Below are 22,406 nucleotides of genomic sequence, written 5' to 3' on the forward strand. Positions count from 1 at the left end.
GTCCGGGATGGTTCTGAAGACGTAAAACCCGTGTAGGCGGCTCGCGTGGACCCAGAGAGGAGACGGTAATGGATGCAGGCAACCGACCGTCCCGGCAGGAGGGCGGCCGAAACGCGGCTGCCAAGGATACAACTTGAAGCGTAACACCGAAGAGATCTCGCCACTTTAACACGGCGCCTAACTGGCACGGGCGGCGGCCACGATAAACGCGCCACGTATTACAGCGGTGAAAAACTGTGGAGTACATCACCTCTTGGCTCAGTTTGCAAAAGACCAACCAGCTGTTTGTCTGCCCACCACCAGTAGAGTGTCACAAGCAACCCTCCGTCACCACCTTCTCACTTCTCTGGGGGGGATGAACCCACCACGAGGGCAGCGTTGAGCCGTCGTCCCGTTAGAGAGCTCTGCCTGAGCCTCGGCAGGTGACTGCTGCGCCTGGGGTGAGTATTACTCCCCCGCTTCTCCTTGACAGATGTTAAACTATACTGAGCCAAGCTGTACCATACCCTCCCCCCCATCGTAGCATTACTGGGCGTCGTCTGTATTGACTGTATCACCTTAAATTGTCTTCACTATTTTGTAATGTTCATTCTTATATTATATACTTTATTGTTTATTTGTTAATTTTTTGTGCGGGGTCGTTTTTATTGTTTTTATTTATTTATTTTTTGTCGGGGGACGACCGTATCCAAGAATTTCCAACGTCAACAGAGGCTTCCATGCTCTACCCCTAAAACAAACTGCACTACAAGACGACCCGATGAAGCCCTGACCTCGTTTGGGGTCAGCACATGATGGCTTAAACGATAGTAGCTGACTCCTGTTGTTTACCGCTCGTGGTGGAGGGGTGTCAAGTGGTCCGATACTTTACAATGCCTCATGAACGTGACGCCGACCACCCTCCGACACCTCAAGCTTTCCTCGTGGAGTCAGCTTAACGTTCACACACCGGATGATTGGCTCCGCAGCTTATTTTACCTGATGGTTAAATACCCTAATGCTACCTTGGGGGATAGGGGGGGGGGGTTAGGTTAGCGTTAGGGGAGTTAATCTTAAGGTAAAATAAGCTGGGGGGTTGTGAAGCTTCTTGTGAAATAAGCTGGGGTGTTGTGAAGCTTCTTGTGAAATAAGCTGGGGGTGTTGTGAAGCTTCTGGTGAAATAAGCTTGTGCTATTTTGAAGCTTCAGGTGATACGATAATATTCTAGGGATATTTTGTACAATTTGTAACTAATATCATTCTCACGTTTGTTGCAGAAGTCGAGGTTTACAGCTTACATGCTCTGGGCGCGTGAGATTCGTCCCGGCATCATTCAGGCAAATCCTAACATGGGTACGTACGACGGTTGTGGTAACACTGTAGTTTCCTCATCTTGTTTCTTGGCCACACTTTTTGGGGGGTTTGTGAAGATATTAGGCGTCAACAGTTACTATCTTAATTACGGTTCAATATTATCACCGCCAGTCAATACACCCCGGTCAATAGACCCCAGTCAATACACCCCAGTCAGTCCACCCCAGTCAGTCCACCCCAGTCAGTCCACCCCAGTCAATAGACCCCAATCATTACACTGAGTAAGTCCACACCCCAGTCAATGGGCCCCATTAATTAGTGCAAAAGTCAATACACCCCAGTCAATAGACCCCAATCAATACACCCCAGTCAGTCCACCCCAGTCAATACACCCCAGTCAATAGACCCCAATCATTACACCCCAGTCAGTCCCTAAGACGCTTAAAAACATCTCTTTCATTTGTTTTTGTACTAAAGTTCAACGTTATTATTTATATTATCTCCTTATATTTGATTATAGTCTTTTAAACCATAATTATAATTCAGCGACGTGACCTAAGCCGTTGCATCGCTGGGGGTGTAATTACCACGATGAATCAGTCAATCTCGTTTCAGATTTCTCGGCTGTCAACAAGAGGCTGGGAGAGCTGTGGGCCTTAGTGCCTACCACTCAGAAATATGTAAGTACTGTACCGTCATTCTGATTGGTAGTTGGCCGATTAGCTGTGGTTATTGATGATGTTTCCTTTAGTACTCTTTATTTAGGTTAGGTTAGATTAGATCTGGTTATATTAGATTAGGTTAGAGGAGCTTAGGTTAATGTAGTGTTCTCTCTCTCTAGAGCTAGAAGGTTGACTGAGAGTGCTTTGTTATCCTTTACTAATGACACCTTAAATTCCTTTGATGACAGTCAGTTCACAGTCAGTATATTCTTGGACCTCTCTAAAGCCTTCGATACTGACGACCATACCATCCTCCTTTCAAAGCTTGAACATTACGGCGTAAGGGGCCCGTCCCACAATTGGTTTACCTCATATCTGTCCAACAGGATGCAGTATGTCTGTTATAATAACCACCAATCTGACTCCTCACCAATCTTGTATGGAGTCCCCCCAAGGTTCAATTCTCGGTCCAGTACTCTTTTTGTTGTACATAAACGACATAGTCCACGCCAGCCCACTCATAAAATACAACTTATTTGCAAACGATATTAATGTCTATGCCAGCAACTCAGACCTCCATTCCTTGATGAGAACTATGAACACTGAATTAACTAAAGTCGGGACCTGGGTAATACGTAATAAACTGACTTGGACCCCCTGTACCTTGGTAATATAGTTCTCAAACGTAAACAAAATACTAAATTCCTCGGAGTTATTATTGATGAAAAACTTAACCGGAGAAACCACATACAAGCCATTCACAGTAAAGTCAATAAACAGTGCGGTATCATGTATCACACTCGACAGTCACTCACTCGCACAGCAATGAAAGAAATGTATCATGATCTTGTTTACCAACACCTGATACACTGTCACACACTATGGGGGGCCTCTGGCTCTTCAAAAACACAATCTCTGGTTACTGCACAAAAGAGAGTTGTACGGACAATGACCTACTTGAAAAAAACAGATCACACAAACGAAAAATTTGCTATATTGAAATTTTTAAAACTCGAGGATATTAACACCTACTGCTGTGCCCTCTTTGTTTACAAATCTATCAATCACTTGCTTGACAATAATTACTTCCAGTTCCGGAATAATCAGAGATACAACTTAAGGCACCCAGAGTTACTAAGACCACCCCCCATGCGCTCCTCTCAGTCCCAGACCTCCATAATATATCACGGTGTGAAGGTGTGGAACAACTTACCCCCACCCATCCCACCAAACACTACGCTCCCTTCCTTTAAATCATCTCTTAAAAAAAATATCTATTGTCGAAGTATTAATACTAATTGTAACACTTACTATATTTACAGTACCTGCTTTTATTGTACCACCAAAACCGTTTTATCGGAAATTATCATGTAAATAAATAAGTAATTATCATTGCAATAAACATAATTGCCAACTAGACATAATCCTGAAAGCTCTGTCCTCTTGTTCAACCTTATTACTGTACAACCCAGGTTATACTTATGTTTTTAAATTCCACTCTAATTTATATGTGTATGTGTGTATATATATATATATATATATATATATATATATATGTGTGTGTGTGTGTATGTATGTATGTATGTATGTATGTGTATATGCATGTATAAATAAACAAAATAATACAAAATAAAATAAAAAAATAAAAAATAATAAAATAAATAAATATTGAAGTGATAACCGTGGTAACATGTTGTTATTACCACCATGCTATTGTACTATTCCAGATGATATTAAATGTTACATAATACTTCCTTGAGATAAATGTATAGTATATATCAGGTGCAGCTCAGGTTCTCAACTGGCTCAGCCATGTTAATATTGTTTTTATTATCCACTCTGTATCTGTGTTTTTCTGGCTAAATAAAATGTTACAATTCAATTCTCTCTCTCTCTCTCTCTCTCTCTCTCTCTCTCTCTCTCTCTCTTTTGTCTAAACTATTTTATTTTCCCTAATTGTTGTAGTTGATAATTGGACCAATCCATCCGTCCATCATCACAGAATTGGAAGCGTCGAGCCAAACGTCTGGCTGCTAAAGGCAACCAGAAGGGGTCCATGATCAGCACGGGGAAGGCGGCCAAGCAGTCGCAGAACACCGTCCGCAGCAACCTCATCAACAAGGGCGGCGTCAAGCCCCAGCAGGTGATACGTACGACGTCCAAACAGCCCGACGTCGGACAGTCTGCCCCGGCACCCACGCAGAAGACCCACGTCGCCACGCCAAAGTAAGTACCCGTTCGATGTACGTCCACTATCCGATCGGTCGCGTCGCTTATCGCGTGAACGATCGCGACGCCCGGACGTAGCTTTGGCGTAGCGTCCGGATCGGGTCGCAACTCCCCGATTACGACTCGCCTTCGCCGATTGCCTCGAAGCTACGTCCGTCCTCGGGTGTGCCTTTCTCGGACGTCGCGATGACACGCAAGCGACGTGGCCGATGACCCAACCACATGTGTATCTTATAGCCTGGGGTGGGATCTGTTGGGGGTTGGTAACAACACAGCAGAGGCCACACCACAGCGGACGCCACACCGTGAACAAACAACTCTGTATATGAACCAAACTCGTCGCTGCCGATGTATGTTACAGTGGTCCCTCGGTTAACGAGCGCCTCGGTTAACGAGTTACCTTCCATAAGATTCTTAACTTCGGTTAACGAGCAATCCCTCGATTAACGAGTTTTTAACGAGCGCCCCTCCACATGTTTTCGCTTGCATTTGGCGGTCCACCAGCTGTAGTATTAGTCCGCCAATACAGTAATCGGTTCTAGGGCTTATATTCCTTACCATTTTAGTAAATATCAAGAAGTTTATACTATTCAATAATTTTAAAAGTTTAATATTAAATTTTTTAGCCATTTTAACAATTATTGAACATAATTGAAGATAAAAAAACAAGTTTCTGGCGTGCCATCCAGTCTGTTAACACACCAGACAGGAGTTAGTCTCTGTCTTTTCACTGGAGGTAACATCTTGCTTGAGACTCTCTTCAACTAAATGCTTTCTTTCTGTGTTTCCAAGCAAATTATTGGTCATTTTGAAATTTATTTTACATATTGACAATATATAATGCGGTGTTTTTTTTTTGTTTTTTTTACGGGTATTAGCCCACCTGGGCACAGGTAATGACCCATATCAGGGCCTGGGAGGCGAAAATATAATAACAACTAATAATAATTATAATAATATTAATTATAATAATAATAATAATAATATCTATTATTATTACAACAATTAATAAAATTAATAGCAAATTAATACAAATAAAATAATAAACAATTGAGACCCTGCAATTGTGTGTAAATGAGGCAGAAAGTCAGATCAGCAACCTGGGATTTGGTCACAATTTTTGTGATGCCATATGGCAGCAGGGTCTACCATTAGACAACACATATGCTTCCAATATCTTCCCAGGCGGTAGTGGGAGCTGCCTACTACCTACTACCTGTAGTGTTGATTTAAAGAAAATAATCTTGAATTACACCAATAGAACTAAAATTTTATGGGTGAAATGGCACCATGGGGTGACTTCTCTTCCACCCCAATGCCTTCTCTTCTCCCTTCTCCTCCACCCCCATTCTAATTCCCATCATCATCATCCAGGAGCCTTCTACATACACACCACAAAGTAAGTGTACTTTTCTTCCTTTTTTGTTGAATTTAGGCAATTTTCGGTGAGCTGGAACCAATTACCCAAAAACCCATTGAAACAATGGTTTCGGTTAATGAGTTTTTCGATTAACGAGCAACCTGCTGGAACGGATTGTGCTCGTTAACCGAGGGACCACTGTATATATTATCGTGAACGATACATAACCAAAGCGAATGTTAATATCGGTGAGTCAGGTGTTGGCTGGGACGCTCATACCTTATAGTACAGCTATAAGTGTCAGCAGCACCTGTGTTGTGGCCCATGTTGTGTAGTAGATGACAGACTGTATATTACACTTTACCTGGTCTACATGTACAGTCGACCCTCGTTAATTCGGACCCTTTTAATCCGGATTTCGGATAATTCGGACAAAATCTGAACTTTTTATTATTATTATTATTTTTTTTTAGATTTGTAGGAATATTACCTACGCGGACCTTAAGCTAAAATGCTGGTCCACCCACTGCTGGGATAAAACACCAGCGTCTTTTTGGTTAAATGTAACATCACCACTAGTGTGGGGGGGGATGCAACTTTTAGCTTCAGACATGAAAAATATTTACCATTTACTGCCAGTAAACAATGGAAACGTAAAATATGTACCAATTAGTAATGAAAAGTTGTGCAGTTCCTTCAGCAAATGAAGCTCACCAACTTACAATACGCTAAATTACCGTACAACGTGCTTTCAGCAGCCTATATTGAAGTTCTTAGCACAGGCTAACTTATCATATCATATACGGTATCACAGTTCTCATTGATCTACAAAAAATATCGGTAAAAAAACTTTTCGATATTTCACACTTAATATAATACCCGGTAATCTACTTCAACCTCCTATTGTTTACAACGACGCATGACGCACCACCAGCTGTTGAGTATCAGCTAGACGGTACATGTGTTTTTCGAATCGTTTTCAGTTAAAAAACTGTTACATCACATGTATATTTTACCTTAACTGTGCCTGAATGAATATATTCTCGGAAATAAATAGTAGTTTTGCTGAAACGTGATGTATTTTAATGTAAAATAGGATAAAATACATGACGAAAACAAAAGACTTTACCTAACCTTCCGATGTTCTTGAGATGTTACTCGTTTTTTTAATAGTTTTTGGTTAAAATTCTGTTATATTACAATGATATTTTATTCATACTGTGCTTGATATAATACATTCACGGAAATGTAATATTTTTGCTGAAATGACGTACGTATTACAGTGGAAAGTGGGATAAAATCGTGACGGAAACAATGACTTTGAAATATAATGCAATATTAACCCCTAAATCGGTTAATTCGGACAATCGGCTAAAACGGACACCCTTCCCCCCCTATTAGTCCGAATTAACACGGGTCGACTGTACCAGTAATCATATATAACCATGGAGAAAATCACCATTGGGGTATTAATGTACGTAGAGTTGTGTTAATGGATTGTGTTCCTAGAGTTGTGTTAATGGATTGTGTTCCTAGAGTTGTGATAATGGATTGTGGATGTGTTCAGTGTTAGTATAGTATTGGAGGAAATAGTTAAGTTGGTACGGGCTTCAACCTTTAACACCGAGTAGTAGGGTGTGTGTGTGGGGTGGGGGTGTGTGTGTGGGCTGGGTGGGTGGGGGTGTGTGTGTGGGGCTGGAGGTTTCACATCTAACGAACCCTCGATATAACGGACTTTTATCTCTAAATATTGTAGTGTACTATTGTGTAGGCATCAGTGTATACGGTGAAGAACTATAGTGTACAATGTGTGGCTATCAACTGGGACACTTCAACAAACCTAAGTTCTTTCCGTTTCTCAACTTGCAGACGTGTTGCAAGAATTGGTTCACCGAGGACAAGACAGAAAGCCAGTGACTCACTTACCAAAGGTGAAGTGTCGAGAAACATAACAGAAGGTTTTACGGTGGTCAGTGAGGGCGTCAAGATAGAGGAGGAGGTGGAGCAAGTAACGACACAGTCTGTTCTGACGGCCCAGGACGTACACAACATGGCCAACGTCATTAAACAGTCGATCTTGAACAGTGAGGAATTAAAGAAAGGGGCCACTTTGACATTACAGGCTGTTTTGAAGGCCGAACACGTAGAAAACGCGGCCAAACTAACAACGCAATGTATTTTGAAGGCCGATGGCGTAAACAAAACAGACAATGTGACGAGACACTCCACTCCGACGACCGAACCGGTAAACGATACGTGTGCCATGAAGACACAGTCCGTTGATGAGTGCAACAGCCTGTCAGACTTTCACGTCACGAAGACAGAAATATTGGAAGGCAAGGTCGTTTACACTGTGACCAGAACCGTCAAAAGCAAGAACATGAAGATAATTGTGAGCGACTCGGCGAAGGACTGCAAGGGACGCCCCGAGGTGCCGGCGAGGTCGACAGCCGCCGACGACGTCTCGGCGAACGGCGGTGGAAACTTCGGAGACGATTCGGAAATTGTCAAAGCGAATCGCGGGAAGACCGACATAGTTCCCGTCAAGGTGACCGTGCTAAAGGGGCGCCCGAAGGCGGACGATGCGGCCAAATTCACGTCGCCCTCCGTCTCGAAGACCGGAAACGGATGCACGGTGAAGATCGTGACGGAGGGGCCGCAGGGCTCCAAGGCCGCGGGGATGCAGAAGACGATCGCCGCCGTATTTAAGGACATCGGCAGATACCACGAGTGTTGTCCCGAGATGCTGGAGAGTGCCATAAGGGCGACACTCTTGAGAAAGGTGGCCCAGTCGCTGGCTTCAGAGATTTTCTGCATCTACGTCGGGAGGCTCAGTAGATGCCTCAGGTTGATGCCCCTGCTGACCAACGCCACGAAAGACAAGACGTACCAGAGGACGTTGACTCGGTTCTCTTCCATGACCGACGCGGACAGGTTCTTCGAGTGGATGTTGAGGATGAGACAGATGGGACGACTGCCCGTAGAGCGGGACAAACACCTCGTAGCTTTCTACCTCGGGATGGACAAGGTCCCTCAGGGCCTCCGCACCTTCCTCCTCCGATACGGGGAACAAAGTGTAGATTACCAGGACTGGTGCTACATGACCAGACCCGCGATCAACAACTGGAAGCTCAGACTCAGTCGACACCTCAACCTCCACCACGGCGTCAGCCCGGAAGAGCTGTTGTCCGAGGGTAATTCCCACCGTATCTTTAGCTGCGTGGAACTGTCTCTCTCCCTCGCGCGCGTCGCCACGGAGGTCTACGTCCAGCGGGGGTACAAAAACACGTACAGCTTCGCGGGTCTGTCCGACGAAGGCACGTGCACGATGGTGACGTTCTCCGCGGCCGGTCTCTTCCTCAAGCCCCTCGTCCTCCGGGCGGGTTACTCCATGCCGCCGTGGAGTCGGTCGGGGCTGGTGGACGAGACTCTGTTCCACAGTGGGGCGTCCGCCGACGGTCAGTTAGACCCGCTGGTCTTCCTCAGTTGGCTCAAGCTCTTTAATGCCGAGATAGAGGAGAACAAGATAAAGAAGCCCGTCTTACTGTTGGTCCACGGCCACCCCTGCCACGCCAGCCCGGCCGCGGCCACCTACTGCCGCAGGGAAGGAATAATACTCTTCTCCCACTATCACTGGCCCCTCAACCTTATGGATCCATTTCTGAGAATGTCGAGTAAGTTTCACTACCACTACGAGGCGAGCGTCCGCAAGTTTCAAGACTCGGTCGGGGACAAGCCTCTCAAGAAGAAACACTTCCCCGCGGTGCTCCTGGACGCCCTGAGTCTCTTGAAGGAGCAGAAGGAGGTGGCTGTGTCTGCCTTCTTCGCCAGCGGTCTGGTGCCGTTTAACATGGCGTGTATTAAGTCCAATCTGCACACCAGTTGTTTAACGTCTGCCTACACGGATCTGATGCCTTACCCGGTCAAGCTGTGCAGGACCAGATCGTGGTACGGGAGCGACGGCGTCTCGGGTAAGACGTTTGAACCGGCGCCCCAGATACACCTTCCTTACTGGTGTGACTTATCCTTACCTCACACTCTACAGAAGATGCTGCAGGGTCTGCCCTCACCCAAGGATGTGCTCCGACTGGAAGACCCCCTGCTGGTGCGTCACGAGCCCCTGCTGTCGGACGCAACCCATAAAGACGTGGTTCACGTGTACCAACGGTCGGGCGGAGGGGGGTGGGGGGGCGACGGTCACATCAGGGAGGATCCCGTACTCGAGACGGACGACGGCGTCTTCGTCACCTGCGATGACCTGCTCTATGCTTTCTCCCGGGACGCGGAGACGGACGACGCCGGAGCCTCGGGAGATTCTTGGTCTACGGGGCCGGGCGGCGACGCAGCCACATGCCAGGAGAGTCTTCTCGGCGACCGGGGACGCCGCGGCGAGATCGACGACCGGGACGCGACTCCCGGCGAGTTCCGTGGCGTCCGGTACCTTGCCGAAAACAACGACGCGGACTCCGCCGCTTCGGAGACGTTCAAGATACCGTGCGTGTATATCAAGTGTGAAAACCACGGAGACCCACTGCCCACAGGTGAACCGCGGGCGGCTAGGAGTGGTGACAGAGATACAGAGTTGTAACCAGTGAACAAATGAACAGTTGTAAATACACAACTGGTGTACTACATTTATTGTAAAAAATTGACTTGATGTCTGTAAATACTCATTATTGTAGAAAATGGACATAATGCAGTACATTACAGATACATAGCTACAGGTTACAAAAAGAATGAGTATAATTTTGTAAATACTTATACTGTAACCAAGTGACCGGGTCTTTGTCGTCCCTGGCCATAACTGCAGTGAGTCGCTCAAATGGGACGGTCGTTTGTTAGTATCGTTCAGCCTCGGTTAAGTACACTACAGTATTATGTTTTGGAGTTAGGACGACAACCGGGTATTTGTCGGACGAGATTTGGATAGGTTAGGATAGGTAATGGCTGTGACCCTCTTTGTAGGTCAGGTTAGGATAGGTTAGGACCCTCTCCGTAGGTCAGGTTAGGATAGGTTAGGACCCTCTCCGTAGGTCACATTATGCCATAGAGTGATGCGTCCTTCCCGTCGCGTACAGACTAAACACATGACCGACACCGTAACATATCTCAGGAAAGATGTTTACACGCTGCCCTACGGAAGTCGTGTGAGTGGTATGACGGTAACATTGTCCTCGAGGGGTTGATGTGTGAGGTCTGCGGGGACAATGTTGCCGTCATAACACTGTGCGAGTCTTCACGCACTCACTTCTAGAAGCCAATAAGACGCTGGAATTTAGGGTAATTAAACTGGTGATTTTTTTACTATATAGCAAATAAACTGTCATTATATATTGTATGTTATGTCAAGATTGATTTTTTATGTTATTCTTGAGGTCATTAATCTCAGAAACTTTTATTACCTAGTCGAGGTAAACAGTGGAACCTCTATTTAATGGACTATATGGAGGTAAGTCTACTATATCGAGGTTTCACTGCTGCCAAATGTTATGTTGCAATATTCTCAGAAAAGATACAAATTTATGTTACAATTTATATAAGAAACTTTGTAAATAATTAATAGATAAATTGTCTTGAGATGTGATAATTCATTATTTTTTTTAAGAAACTTGTAAATATTTAAAAGGAAATATTTTATCTTGGAACCTCCATTTAGTGGACTATATGTAAGTAAGTCTACTATATCAAGGTTTCACTGCTGCCAAATGTTATGTTGTAATATTCTCAGAGAAGATAAAAATTTATGTTACAATTTATTTAAGAAACTTTGTAGATAATTAATACAGGTTGACATCCCTCTATCCGAAAACCGAAAAAAAAATTGTGGGGCAATTTTTTTTTTTTTTCTTTTTTCTTTTTTAATATGGGTATTAACCCACCCAGGCACATGTCACTGACCTACATCGGGGTCTGGGGGTGAAAATGTAATACAGTGGGGTATGCTATAACGAATCTAATTGGTTCTAGAACCTTGTTCGTTATAGCATTCATTCGTTATAGGATTAATCCGTTCCAGGCCCCCAAATACAACCACTTAACACTGAAAAATATAAAATAAAATTGTAAAAATTGTAAAAAAGTGCATAAATGTGCATCTAAACCCCTGAAATAAAGAATATCGTTAATACTTGTAATAAAAAAAAAGAATTTAAATAATGTTCATTGTAGGAGTTTCGTTCGTTATAACATTCTCAATTTTATAGGTAAAACCGTTGGTTATAGGAATATTCGTAGTAGGATCCGTTGGTTATAGCATACAGTACCCCACTGTAGTAATAATAATACGTACAGGTAATAATAATAATGATAACACAGTAATAATAAAAATTATTCATAGAAAAAAAAATAAAAAAAATACACAAAAATAAAATAAGAATGATAACAATAATAATAATAATACTGTAATAATGAAATAATGAAATAATAATAATAATAAAGAAATACAAGAATGAAAAAATGATCAAAAGTGAGAAACATGACCTATGAATTATTATTATAATAATAATAATTATTATATTTTAGCCCCCAGGCCCCAATGTGAGTCAGTGACCTGCTGTGCCCGGGTGGGCTGATTCCCTGTAAAAAAAAAGAAAGAAAACTAACCATTCTGAAATCCGAAAAATTCCAAAAACCGAAATGCATCTGGTCCCAAGGATTTCGGATAACGGATTGTCAACCTGTAGAAAAATTGTCTTGAGATGTGATACTTCGTTTTGGTTTATTTAAGAATCTTGTAAATATTTAAAGGAAAATACTTTATCTTGGAACCTCTTTTTAACGGACTACAGCTCATCCCGCACTTACGACCTGCCTCGGTCGTACCAAAATTTGGTCAAATTACGTATTTTCGAGTCCCAAAGTCAGTACACAGACAAAATTTTCATCTGTAATTCACTTTCAAATGGCTGGCAAGCTTAAAAGTGAGAGTTTTGTGGTGCTGAGAAGAAAAACAACCCCCATTTTTTATTTTCTATGTATTATTTAAGCATTTCCGACACGACCATTTCAACTTACGACCTGGATGTCAGTCCCTAACCCCGTCGTAAGTCGGGCAGCAGCTGTATATGTAGGTAAGTCTGCTATATTGAGGTTTCACCACTGCCAAATGTTATGTTGCAATATTCTCAGAAGAGATTCAAATTTATGTTTCAATTTATATAAGAAACTTTGTAAATAATTATTAGATATATTGTCTTAAGATGTGATAAATTCGTTTTTTTATTTAAGAAACTTGTAAATATTTAAAAGGAAATATTTTATCTTGTGATACTTTTGTACAAGTAAATTTTGTTCAGTTTAAAGGAAAATAAGATTATCTTGAACTGTGATTGTGTGTTTTAATGCTACTGTGTCCTGGGTTCATGTCCTGACTACAGACTGTACCTTCTAGATACCTTCACTTAACACTGAGACTCTACCTTAACTAGATACCTTCACTTAACTCTGAGACTCTACCTTAACTAGATACCTTCACTTAGCACTGAGACTCTACCTTAACTAGATACCTTCACTTAACTCTGAGACTCTACCTTAACTAGATACCTTCACTTAGCACTGAGACTCTACCTTAACTAGATACATTCACTTAGCACTGAGACTCTACCTTAACTAGATACCTTCACTTAACACTGAGACTCTACCTTAACTAGATACCTTCACTTAGCACTGAGACTCAACCTTAACTAGATACCTTCACTTAACACTGAGACTCTACCTTAACTAGATACCTTCACTTAACACTGAGACTCTACCTTAACTAGATACCTTCACTTAACACTGAGACTCTACCTTAACTAGATACCTTCACTTAACACTGAGACTCTACCTTAACTAGATACCTTCACTTAACACTGAGACTCTACCTTAACTAGATACCTTCACTTAACACTGAGACTCTACCTTAACTAGATACCTTCACTTAACACTGAGACTCTACCTTAACTAGATACCTTAACTAGATACCTTCAAACACTGAGACTCTACCTTAACTAGATACCTTCACTTAACACTGAGACTCTACCTTAACTAGATACCTTCACTTAACACTGAGACTCTACCTTAACTAGATACCTTCACTTAACACTGAGACTCTACCTTAACTAGATACCTTCACTTAACACTGAGACTCTACCTTAACTAGATACCTTCACTTAACACTGAGACTCTACCTTAACTAGATACCTTCACTTAACACTGAGACTCTACCTTAACTAGATACCTTCACTTAACACTGAGACTCTACCTTAACTAGATACCTTCACTTAACACTGAGACTCTACCTTAACTAGATACCTTCACTTAACACTGAGACTCTTTAACTAGATACCTTCACTTAACACTGAGACTCAACCTTAACTAGATACCTTCACTTAACACTGAGACTCAACCTTAACTAGATACCTTCACTTAACACTGAGACTCTACCTTAACTAGATACCTTCACTTCACACTGAGACTCAACCTTAACTAGATACCTTCACTTAACACTGAGACTCTACCTTAACTAGATACCTTCACTTAACACTGAGACTCTACCTTAACTAGATACCTTCACTTAACACTGAGACTCTACCTTAACTAGATACCTTCACTTAACACTGAGACTCTACCTTAACTAGATACCTTCACTTAACACTGAGACTCTACCTTAACTAGATACCTTCACTTAACACTGAGACTCTACCTTAACTAGATACCTTCACTTAACACTGAGACTCAACCTTAACTATATACCTTCACTTAACACTGAGACTCAACCTTAACTAGATACCTTCACTTAACACTGAGACTCTACCTTAACTAGATACCTTCACTTAACACTGAGACTCTACCTTAACTAGATACCTTCACTTAACGAGAATTCATATGGCCACGTCCCAACAACCCGAGAGAAGAAATGACGCCATGGCCCAAATCCCCGACAAGATTAACAAACTCATCTTTATTCCCACCATAGCCGATAACACCCCGTCGAGTGACCCTATAAACCACGGGATTGAACCTGTGTCTCGAGGATCTTGAATAATAAGTGGATCTAAAGTCGTCTGAAAATTATCTTGTATTGAGTCTGTCATATGGAATAAATTATGTTGTGTTTATCTTTGCTCGAAATATTTTCTTGTTCTAATTGGGTTTTGTTTTGTTGCAGGTGCGTATGGATTTACGAGTTGAATCACGCCTAGATTACCGAACGTGTTTGATCTCGTGCAACAATTTATTCAACTCATTCTACTGGCAACATGAAGTGCATACAGGTGCTCCTCTACTTAAGAACAGTCAACTTACCAGCAAAACTCCACCTTTACCACCCAAGAGGAAACAGTCAAATAGAACGGTACAATGGCATAATCCGGAAGACCATATGTTTAGCTGCCAAGTCTCGAGATGTTCCGGATACTGAATGGGAGGCTCTCCTACCCGAAGCTCCTCACTCCATTAGCTCATTGCTCTCAACAGCCATCAACGCGACTCCACACGAGAGGTTTTTCTAATTTTCCGAGACGATCTCGTCGGGGTACATCCCTGCCAACATGGCTAACGACTTCGGGTCCTGTCTTCTTACGCCGATTCTCCTGCTCGAGCATAGATGACCCTCTCGTTGATGAGGTGGAGCTCCCCGAGGCCAACCCAACGTATGCACACACCAAGTATCCAGATGGACGCTAATCTTCAGTTTCCCTTGCTCCACGACCCGGTGGAACCTCATCCTCGGACATCTCTGCCGGCTCAACCTCGCCTTCTGCAGAGGGAGACACAGGGACGACATTGCCGAATCCTATTACCGTGCAGGAGTTACCTCTTCCTGGTTGTACTCGGCAGCGAAGAGAACCCTCCGATGATTGGTTGTGATGGCCGGGGTGAATGTCGTATTATGGAATCAATTACTGTATACTTGTGTTTACCTATACTCTAAATGTCCTCTTGTTCTAATTGCAGATGTATATGGATTTATGAGTTGATTAAAGTTTTGATTTCTGAAGGTGTTTGATCTCATACCACTGAGTGTTTAATAATGTGCCGGTGTAAACATTTAATTATTGTTTTTAAAAGACTGCAGTGTGGGGCAACGTGGGGGTGAGGGCCTTCCAGAACTCCTTAAGGCAGGATAACGGAGGAAGGATTCAGCCGTCGACAAGTCCTGAACTTTGTAGAGACAGAACTGTTATGGGAGGTGGTTTTGGGGTCGACGGCAGCCAAGGACCAAAGCCAAGACAATCGGTGGTGATGGCTGGCTGGTCAAAGACGACCCTCAATATTGATTTAATAATACTAAGGAAGTCTTAAAGTGATGAATGAATTAAAATATGTCACCGTTTATTTAGTTTATTTTAAATTATCGTTTAATTATTTATTTCAAATTTTACTTGAAATTATGTGAAGACCATTTGAGCAGTAGTCTGGCCGGCAAAGATCCCCGCTAAACTGTTCACCTGAAGATTAACCCCCAAGTGTTCACCTGAAGATTAACCCCCAAGTGTTCACCTGAAGATTAACCACCAAGTGTTCACCTGAAGATTAACCCCCAAGTGTTCACCTGAAGATTAACCCCCAAGTGTTCACCTGAAGATTAACCCCCAAGTGTTCACCTGAAGATTAACCACCAAGTGTTCACCTGAAGATTAACCCCCAAGTGTTCACCTGAAGATTAACCTCCCCAAGTGTTCACCTGAAGATTAACCCCCGTTCACCTGAAGATTAACCCCAAGTGTTCACCTGAAGATTAACCCCTGCTTTCACCTGAAGATAACCACCAAGTGTTCACTGAAGATTAACCCCCAAGTGTTTCCGCCCTGAAGATAACCACCAAGTGTTCACCTGAAGATTAACCCCAAGCTTTCACCTGGAAGACAACCCCAAGTGTTCACCTGAAGATTAACTCCCAAGTACTCATCATGAAGATTAACCCGCGTTCACCTGAAGATTACAACCTCGCGTTCACCTGAAGATTAACCCCCAAGTGTTCACCTGAAGATTAACCCCCAAGTGTTCACCTGAAGATTAACCCCCAAGTCCTAACCTGAAGATTAACCCCCAAGTGCTCACCTGAAGATTAACCCCCAAGTCCTCACCTGAAGATTAACCCCCAAGTCCTAACCTGAAGATTAACCCCCAAGTGCTCACCTGAAGATTAACCCCCAAGTCCTAACCTGAAGATTAACCCCCAAGTGCTCACCTGAAGATTACCCCCCAAGCAAGCTCAATTTAGAGATTAACCACCAAGTGTTCACCTGAAGATTAAACTCCCCAAGTCCTCACCTGAAGATTAACCCCCCAAGTGTTCACCTGAAGATTAACCCCGCGTTCACCTGAAGATTAACCCCAAGTGTTCACCTGAAGATTAACCCCAAGTGTTCACCTGAAGATAACTACCAAGTGTTCAATTAGAAGACAACCCCAAGTGTTCACCTGAAGATTAACCCCCAAGTGTTCACCTGAAGATTAACCCCCAAGTGTTCACCTGAAGATTAACCCCCAAGTGTTCACCTGAAGATTAACTCCCAATTACTCACTTAACATATAATAAACAAAACAATATAACTAATATCTTCACATTTAATACATAACAAATTGAGTGACATTTTCAGACCCTTCGACTTTATCATTTCTCGTAAAAAGGAGAAAAATAAGGAATCTAATTATTTCTGCGTTCCTCACAGGGCCAGTCGAGCAAGTGCTAGTGTATCGATGAGTGACACCAGCCCTACCAGCACATACAAGGTGACTGGCAGTTCACCCATTGATGTTGCCGCCCACATCAAGCTGCTCGGAGAATCTCTCAACAACATCGGCCAGAAACTGAAGGAACACGAGGTATTTGTTTATTTATGTATACTCTTATCATAGGACGCAAGTGTACAGGGTGTCTTATAGTTCACATTTGTACAGGGTGTCTTATAGTTCACATTTGTACAGGGTGTCTCATAGTTCACATTTGTACAGGGTGTCTTATAGTTCACATTTGTATAGGGTGTCTCATAGTTCACATTTGTACAGGGTGTCTTATAGTTCACATTTGTATAGGGTGTCTCATAGTTCACATTTGTACAGGGTGTCTCATAGTTCACATTTGTACAGGGTGTCTCATAGTTCACATTTGTACAGGGTGTCTCATAGTTCACATTTGTACAGGGTGTCTCATAGTTCACATTTGTACAGGGTGTCTCATAGTTCACATTTGTACAGGGTGTCTCATAGTTCACATTTGTACAGGGTGTCTCATAGTTCACATTTGTACAGGGTGTCTCATAGTTCACATTTGTACAGGGTGTCTCTATGTCTACATTGAAAGGAGGGTGTCTTATAGTTCACATTGTACAGGGTAGTCTCATAGTTCACATTTGTACAGGGTGTCTTATAGTTCACATTTGTTAGGCAGTAGTTCACATTTGTATAGGGTGTCTCATAGTTCACATTTGTACAGGGTGTCTTTTATAGTTCACATTTGTACAGGGTGTCTCTATAGTTCACATTTGTACAGGGTGTCTCATAGTTCACATTTGTACAGGGTGTCTCATAGTTCACATTTGTACAGGGTGTCTCATAGTTCACATTTGTATAGGGTGTCTCATAGTTCACATTTGTATAGGGTGTCTCATAGTTCACATTTGTACAGGGTGTCTCATAGTTCACATTTGTATAGGGTGTCTCATAGTTCACATTTGTATAGGGTGTCTTATAGTTCACATTTGTACAGGGTGTCTTATAGTTCACATTTGTACAGGGTGTCTCATAGTTCACACACCTTTCACATTTTTTAACACCAGTTTTTTGCAGATGGTTCATTATTTCTGGAGGTTTTTTCAGCACTGGTGAGAAATAATAAAAGTAAGTTAGTGATTTTATTTACATTAAAGACGTTAAATATTTTTGGTAAGATGCGTGGACTGTATATGGAATTATTATTATTATTATTATTATTATTATTTTGTTATTATTATTATTATTTTATTATTATTATTATTATATTATTATTATTATTATTATTATTATTATTATTGTTTTTATGATGGATAAGAACCATCGCCTCAGCTCGTGACGTCACAGCTTGCTCGGACGTAAACAAACATCTGACAGACGGCTGCTGGTGAGGACTGTTACCACAACTACCACAACTACCACAATCGTACCTACCACCACTACCACCATCGTACCTACTACCACTACTAACATTATTACAACCAATAGCACCACCACAATTACTATTATTACCGTAACTATTTGCATTAGGCTTAGGGAGAGCTATTCTCATTACCTACCACCACTACTAGTACTACCACAATCGTACCTACCACCACTACCACAATCGTACCTACCACCACTACTAGCACTTCCACAATCGTACCTACCACCACTACTAGCACTACCACAATCATATATGCCACCAATACCAACACTACTTCAAATACTAGCACTACCACCACTACTAACATCACCACCACAACTACTAGCACGACCATAACTACTCACGTCATTATTTAATATATTTGTAATAAATTAAACAAACGTGATTTTTATTTGTTATGTTTTCTTATTTGTTTGTTTGTGTCGTGATGATGGTAATTTCCTTTTCAGGTCTCGATAAAATATATATTAACCCTCAGACATGGCTTAAACAACCGCAAAATTGTCACACTGTAGGAGTCGGGTGTGTTGTGTTGTGGACTATTCCTACAGGTGTGTGTGTTGGAGCGACGGTTACCTGACCTCGCTGTTTTAGACGTCGTTCGAGGTGTGTGTGTGTGTGTGTGTGTCGTCCAACTGCGCCTCAATGAATGGACCAAATCCGTACCCGACGTTGATTTTGACGCGTCCGTCCGAGTGAATATCTGAAGCATTTCACGGGTAATAATTGACCGAGAGTCGTTATTCGCTAAACTCTCTGCCGGCTCGACGTAAGATGAGCCAGCCCCAGCAGGACAGCAAAAGACGGGTGTTTTCGGAAGAGGAACGCCGTCTCCTGCGCGGCCTGGTCTCCACCCACGAAGGATTACTCAGGTCCCAGAATGCCGATGGGACGTCGAACAAGGAGCGCCGTCGGCAGTGGGAGAAGATCGCCGCCTCGTTCAATAGCTCCCAGGGCGTGACCCCTCGTTCGGCCCCTGAACTGAGGAAGGCTTGGGAGAATATGAACTACCGGGCCAAACACGCGATGGACAGGTGAGGTTAATTTATGTTACCTGTATGGCCTTTCCTGAAGAACAGTCACCCTAGCTTATTTTATATGATTAAATACCCTGATTCTACTCTACCCTATCCTATCCTACCTTACCCTATCCTATCCTATCCTAACCTAACCTATCCTAACCTAACCTAACCTAACCCCCAAGCTAACATTAGGCGTGTAATCATCAGGTAAAATAAGCTGGGGTGTCTAATAGTAATATGATAACTTTATTCTTATAATTTCTTAACTTTATAATGATTCTTTATATAATGTGATATATATTAATTGATAACTTATTCTGTCTGTTTATGTCTGTCTGTATGTTTTTTCGCTCTGTCTGTCTGTCTGTCTGTACTGTGTCATAAGTATATACCCTACTAATGTAACCCCCCCCCTGCCGCCCCTAGACAATACCGTACGCTTCGGGGCTCGTCAGGAGATGTTTCCCCGCCCGCTGCGACACACACAGACTCGGACGGTGACACCCCATTGGCCCTGCTTCCAAGCCAGTGTCTCGAGACGATTATCTTTCACGAGAATAACGATCACATCAGGACCGACCCAGGTGTGTGTGTTAATTACTTGGTATGAATCACCTGGAGATTTTAAGTTGTTTCTCCAGTTTATTTCACCTTTAGTGTAATTAACCTGATAAGTTAACCTAAATTAACCTAACCCCCATACAATCATTTTTTCTTGTAATTTTTGAAATGTGGATGATTTTTTATTGGCTTGGTTAAGTTACCATTTGTATTATCTCTCTCTCCTCCCCTCTCACCCCTCTCTCTGACCTGATACCAACACCCACAGACTCGCAGCTAATGGGAGTCTGTGTACCAACTGTCCCGCCCGACGCACACGGTCTGCACGCTGGGAATGATTTCTATAGCCACGACGCCCTGGAGAACGGAGGAAAATATATGTATCGTTGACGGGCATTGGCTGAGTCATATGTGTGTGGCTGAGTCGTGTGTGTGTGTGTGTGGCTGAGTCTTGTGTGTGTGGCTGAGTCATATGTGTGTGGCTGAGTCATGTGTGTGTGTGTGTGGCTGAGTCATATGTGTGTGGCTGAGTCATGTGTGTGTGTAATTTGTCCGTATGGTGTATTGTACGAATTGGCTTAGGTGAAGTGGTGTATTTTATTGCATGCGAGAGACTTCACTTAGATTACGCAGTTCAGTTCTGGCCACCGTATTACAGAATGGATATAAAATCCTTGGAAAGAATCCAGAGGAGAATGACAAGACTAATCCTGGGCATTAGGAACCTTGAGTACAGAGACAGGTTAAAGCTTCTTAATTTGCACTCCCTCGAGAGACGTAGAGTGAGAGGCGACCTGTTAGAGGTGTATAAATGGAAGTTGGCTAAACAAAGGTGACATAACAAAGGTACTCAAACTATCCAACCAGGAGCAAACTCATAACAATGGTTTTAAATTAGACAAATTTAGATTTAGGCGCGAGATAGGTAAACACTGGTTTGGAAATTCAGTAGTGGATGAATGGAACAAGTTACCAAACATCATCATTAACTCTCTTACGCTGGATAGCTTCAAACATGGGTTGGGTGGATATATGAGCGATAGGGGTTGGGCGTAAATGGGACTGCCCAGTATGGACCAATAGTCCCACTGCAGTTTCCTCCATTGTTATGTTCTTATTTTAATAATGTTTGTTGTTAAGATGATGATAATTTTTTTTGATAATAATGTTTGTTGTTTGGCAGATGAGACACAACCGTACAACAGCCATGGGGACACTCTAGAGCCCCTCACCATCTCCCCACATAACTTAACTACATCGCCGATTATATATTCTGAGGTGGAGAACGGCTACGTCCACAGGGACCGCGGACGCAAGAGAGACAAATGCGACCCCGTGTGCGGACACAGCCTCAGGTTGGCCAAGAAACAGAGAGAGCTGGTGGATCTACAGCTTGAGGTGTACAGCTTAAAGAAACTTATAGCGGTGAATAAGTTACAACAGATGCAGGAAGCTTACCAACTGGATCTGAAGCACAAAGAGGAGGAACACAGCTTGAAAATGTGTCTCTTGAAGCGACAGTTAGAGAAATAGGTGTTTTGGGGGCACGTACAGTAAGCTTACAAGATGAAGCGGGTAAAGAATCAGCTTGAGTATGTTAGTTCCCCAGCAGGAATTGAAGAAACAGATAATTATGGGTACATTACACAACCAGTAAGCTTACAAGATAGATCAGGAAGTGAATCAGCTTGAGTATGTTAGTTCCCCAGCAGGAATTGAAGAAACAGATAATTATGGGTACATTACACAACCAGTAAGCTTACAAGATAGATCAGGAAGTGAATCAGCTTGAGTATGTTAGTTCCCCAGCAGGAATTAGAGAAATATGCAATTATAGATAAGAATATTGTTAAAGGCAGCTAACAGTACAGTACAAATACATTACTTACAATACCCGACATATAGTACAACTTTACCTCGAAACTGTACAATCTTTTTTTGCGTTTACATCACGACCAAACGTAAGACACAACAGCAATTATACCGGTAAATATATATAATGTAACCCATATTTTGTTTATGGAATACACAAGTATTTTTGTTTATATCGTGGTGGGGGTATTTGTGACTGGGTTTCTTATGGGGTAATGGTGCTGTGTGTTGACGCTGATGGTTGACAGTACAAATAAAATACTTTGTAATGTAAGGTTTTTGTA

General features: G+C 42.5%; 2 protein-coding genes across 5 annotated transcripts in view; both read left to right on the forward strand.

Annotated features, from left to right (window-relative positions):
- The window catches only part of LOC121870277, a 15,633-nt gene extending 4,236 nt beyond the window's left edge, over positions 1-11,397 (forward strand). The window contains exons 6-9 of the mRNA XM_042372061.1: positions 1,257-1,332; positions 1,909-1,973; positions 3,958-4,181; positions 7,414-11,397. Coding sequence (XP_042227995.1) covers positions 1,257-1,332; positions 1,909-1,973; positions 3,958-4,181; positions 7,414-10,132 — 3,084 coding nt within the window. The 3' untranslated portion in view covers positions 10,133-11,397. The remainder of the gene's footprint in view (positions 1-1,256; positions 1,333-1,908; positions 1,974-3,957; positions 4,182-7,413) is intronic.
- Positions 11,398-18,541: 7,144 nt separating this feature from the next.
- On the forward strand, positions 18,542-22,406 carry LOC121870278 (myb/SANT-like DNA-binding domain-containing protein 3). Of its 4 annotated transcripts, none has more exons than XM_042372062.1 (4): positions 18,542-18,628; positions 19,117-19,701; positions 20,116-20,273; positions 21,434-22,406. In XM_042372062.1, exons 2-4 carry the CDS (start codon positions 19,442-19,444, stop codon positions 21,781-21,783), a joined length of 768 nt encoding a protein of 255 aa, XP_042227996.1. In that variant the 5' UTR covers positions 18,542-18,628; positions 19,117-19,441; the 3' UTR covers positions 21,784-22,406. The 4 variants fall into 4 exon arrangements, with proteins under 4 accessions (XP_042227996.1, XP_042227997.1, XP_042227999.1 ...); XM_042372063.1 differs by having other exon boundaries at positions 18,569-18,667; XM_042372065.1 differs by lacking the exon at positions 18,542-18,628 and adding an exon at positions 18,736-18,754.

Source organism: Homarus americanus, unplaced genomic scaffold, assembly GCF_018991925.1.
Source record: "Homarus americanus isolate GMGI-L3 unplaced genomic scaffold, GMGI_Hamer_2.0 scaffold18710, whole genome shotgun sequence".
Lineage (NCBI taxonomy): Eukaryota > Metazoa > Arthropoda > Malacostraca > Decapoda > Nephropidae > Homarus > Homarus americanus.

Bases quoted from the DNA above. Each gene is read 5' to 3' on its own strand.
- LOC121870278 (XM_042372062.1), top strand. From the start codon at position 19,442: ATGAGCCAGCCCCAGCAGGACAGCAAAAGACGGGTGTTTTCGGAAGAG. The intron at 19,702-20,115 runs GTGAGGTTAATT...TGCCGCCCCTAG, and splicing joins GCCAAACACGCGATGGACAG to ACAATACCGTACGCTTCGGG. The intron at 20,274-21,433 runs GTGTGTGTGTTA...GTTGTTTGGCAG, and splicing joins TCACATCAGGACCGACCCAG to ATGAGACACAACCGTACAAC.